The following is a 3,637-nucleotide window of genomic DNA, read 5'->3' on the forward strand; positions in this document are numbered from 1 at the left end:
CACGGTACGGGTGGCCCCTGCAGCGAGCCCAGGGGTGGCCGTGAGCAAGCCTGGGATGGGGAGTCCCCCAGCCCGGAGAGCCCGAGCCCACTGACCATGCCCCCGGGTGAGAGCCCGGAGCTCCTGCAGCGAGGGCGAGGGGCAGTGCAGCTCCCCGGAGGGCAGCAGGACAGCCTCGCTCTCCGTCACCTCCTCAAAGGCACAGCTCACACCAGCGCTGAGGTCTGGCACGTTGCGCATGGCCACAGTCAGCTGGGGGAGGCAGAGCGGTCAGAGCAGAAGGTGCCCCCCCTTGCCTCCGTGCATGCACGCACAGGCCCCCGCACCTGCAGTCACCATGCCACTCACCTGCACCCCAGGCGATGTCACCGAAACATTGTTGGGCCGGACCCGCACCTGGACACACTTGCTCAGCTCCTCAGCAAAGCCGTGTGGGGCCGAGGCGCCTGGACAGGACCCTTCACGGCAGCATCTGCATGGGGTCAGGCCAGAGCCCGTTACACAGCTGCCCCACAGGGCCCTGGCCAGGGGCGTCATGGCCATCTGCAGGGAAGGCGGCCAGGCAGCCCAGCCCACAGTGCCAGGTCACAGCGTCAGTGGGGATGCCGGTTCCGCTCGTGAGTGGCATGAAACAGAAGGGGAAGGAGGACGCGGCCACAAGGGCACGACGGGGAGAGACAGGCATGTGGGCAGCCCACAGCAGGCCCTCACCTGTGCTGCAGCACACACCAACCACAGTGCGGGTCCCCCGAGCCAAGGCAGGCGGTGCAGCTCACGTACTGCTCGCAGGTCTCCACCGGGAGCTGGCTCACCTGGGGACAGCTGCATCAGTACCCGCCCTGCCCCGACCCTGCCGCCCACCACCGCCCGCCGCGGGCCCACCTGCTTCTCACTCAGGAGGTAGATGTGCCGGTGGTCAGGGCTGAAGAGCAGGTCTCGGAGTATGGGGCTGCCATCCACCACAGGCACTGTCTCGTAGAGGTGGGCGTACTGGGAGCCATCAACCCGGACCTGGGCCACGAGACAAACCAACCTGATGCCACGGCCATGCCACACACACCCAGGACATCCTTTTATCAAGCTGAAGCCACGGCCTGGCAGGGCTCAGCACTCAACGTGCCTGCCCCCCCCCTCCCCGCCAGGGCCCCACAGGCAGGGGAAAGAGGGTTCAAAGGCCATCCCTGGAGGCCACTGGGGATGACTCAGCCAGTCAAAAAGGCCTCCAAGAACTAGAAATGGAGAGATTCATGTTGCCTAGGCCAGGGGGAGAGGGGTGAGAGCTCCAGGGGGAGGGCATTTTGGGGGGATGACACCATCCTGGAACAAAAGAATGGTGATGCTTGCACAGCTCTGCAAACTTACCGAGAGGTACACCTTAGAGGGACAGCAGGGTGTGGTTTGGGAATGATGCCTCCCCAAAACTGTTACAGACACAAATGAGGGCCCAGGAGGGGAGCAGAGCAGGCCCCCAAGAACTCCACAGTTTCTCTTTACAAACCTCCCCCCACCTACTGTTCCCAGACCTCCTGGGGGCAGCTCTGTACTTGCTCAGTGGGCCAGATGAGTACATGGCAGTCATTCTGACTCCTATCCCTTCGGAGCACACTGGAGCTCCCAGAGTCCATCTCCCCCTGTCCCACCACCCCGTCCCAGAATGGAAGCAGCCCTAGTGCCCATGAGGGGACAAGAGGGCATGGGGGGTTATACCCACATTTCTCCCTCATTTATTCAGCAAAGGAGTTGGCAATGACAGCTCAGCCAGGGCCCTGCTCTCCCAGCAGGGAGGCCCTGAGACGGGTCTGGGCTCTGTCACATGAGCCAGCCATTCAGGCCACAGTGGGCACTAGTGTTGGTGAGCGTGAAATGTGTGCAGGCCTGGGACCCGGCCTGGGAAGTCTGCCTTCCCCCATGGGCAATGCCCTGTCTGGGACTTCAGAGTGTATGTTCTTGCCTCCAGTCCGCACCCTACCTTCTTCAGACTACCAGAGCGAGTGCCGATGAAGACCACGGAGTGCTGGCGGTAGGTGTAGGCAGCCACACTGGCCATGCCGTCACTGCTGTCAGCCAGCAGAGGCAGTCCCTCAATCACATGCAGGCCCCCCAGTGGCTGGTTCAACACCAGCCCGCAGAAGTTTCCATTTATCTGCATGGGCTGGTGAAACAGGAGGGGTACGAGTGAGCTTGGGGGCACCAGCTGGACAGAGGCCACAAGACCCCATATTCTGGAAGCAAGCAGGATCTGGAACTGGCTCTCCCAGCCAAGACCAACTGTTGGCCCTGGGACCCCACAGGAAGTCAGGGGCCGAGGAGGAAGAGGAGGCAGGAGTAGGGAGAGGTGGGTGAGGCAAGCAAGTGGCCGCCGGCACACCTCCAAGGCCTGCAAGATGGGGCTGCCCGGGAGACGGAGCCCGGAGCAGGCAGCTAGGACGGGCACAGGAGGAGAAAGGGTAGCCCACAAAGACAGCACCCATCCACAGTGAGAAGGCAGGAGTAGCAGAGGCAGGGAGCTCCCTAGCCAGGGGGCCACCGCCAAGGCCCCAGGCAGCCTGCGATAGAGCGCACAGCCCCCCGGTGAGAGCTCACGGTGTTAATGCAGGGCAGCTCCTTGTTCAGCAGCCAGGGCAGGGCCAGCGTGCCTTCCCCGCGATAGCAGGACTGGATGCGGCGTCGGATGTGGGCGTTGATGGTGCTGAGGGTAAAGAGGCAGAGGATGGTCTGCCGGGGCGGGCTGACCCGGTTCTTCTGGCCCTGAGAGAAGACGGTGAAGAGGACGTCCTCGTCAGGCGGCACACCCAGGGCCTGGGCCAGCAGCAGGCCAGGCTTGGCCAGGTGGGCACTCTGCACCAAGCGGTATTCCACGCCTCGCCAGGAGCAGCCGATGGGGAACTCCACATACGAGTAGAATTCTGAGTCCCCGGCACACATGCGCACGATCTTGGATGTGAAAAATTTCTCGCCTGCCGTGTCCAGCAGCGTCTGCTGAGTGTCCAGCTGCAGCGTCAGGAAGTACACGAAGGAGGCACTCACAAAACCATAGATGTAGTAGATGTCAAAGGCGGGGTACAAGGACAGTGTGTCTGAGGGGATCTTGATCTGCGAGGACACAAACTCGTCCTGGTACACCTGGGGAGCAGGTTGAGGGGAGCGTGGGACGAGGCCCCCACGACCCCACTGCAGCCCCCCCCAGGGGGCTTCCCTCATGCTCCCACCCTGCCCATATGGTCCTAGAAGCCCAGGCCAGAAAGGCCACAGAGGGCAGGGTGAGCAGCCCCATCCTGTGCCCTCGCCCGTCCTCCTGTCCTCAGCAGCTCTCCTCTTGGATCAGGACAGGGTGAAGGCAAGGAGGGAAATGGGAACTGGCTCTTGAGAGGGGTGAGGAGAGACACCAGGGGAAGAGGGCCTGGCAGCTGGCCTGAGAAGGTGAACAGGCGAGTGGGCTCACCCACCAGACTGAACATGTCGGCACTGTCTTCGTCGCTGATGAGCTTGCGGGAGCTGAGGGTGGGGAAGTACTCAGACTTGCCATCCACGGCGGTGCCCACGAACAGCTTGCTGGGCCCCTGCCCCTGCTCCACAATGACACCGGCCATGGAGTCAGGCTCCTGAGCCCCTGACAGGTAGTGCTCCTTGCGGTGGT

General features: G+C 63.0%; 1 protein-coding gene across 1 annotated transcript in view; it reads right to left on the reverse strand.

Annotated features, from left to right (window-relative positions):
- The window catches only part of LOC103679684 (plexin-A3), a 27,641-nt gene that overhangs the window by 19,590 nt on the left and 4,414 nt on the right, over nucleotides 1-3,637 (reverse strand). Inside the window, exons 5-8 of the mRNA XM_040626535.1 lie at nucleotides 883-1,011; nucleotides 712-812; nucleotides 349-472; nucleotides 96-252 (exon numbers count right to left, since the gene is read on the reverse strand). Coding sequence (XP_040482469.1) covers nucleotides 96-252; nucleotides 349-472; nucleotides 712-812; nucleotides 883-1,011 — 511 coding nt within the window. The remainder of the gene's footprint in view (nucleotides 1-95; nucleotides 253-348; nucleotides 473-711; nucleotides 813-882; nucleotides 1,012-3,637) is intronic.

This window comes from Ursus maritimus (genome assembly GCF_017311325.1).
Source record: "Ursus maritimus isolate PB19 chromosome X unlocalized genomic scaffold, ASM1731132v1 scaffold_X1, whole genome shotgun sequence".
Lineage (NCBI taxonomy): Eukaryota > Metazoa > Chordata > Mammalia > Carnivora > Ursidae > Ursus > Ursus maritimus.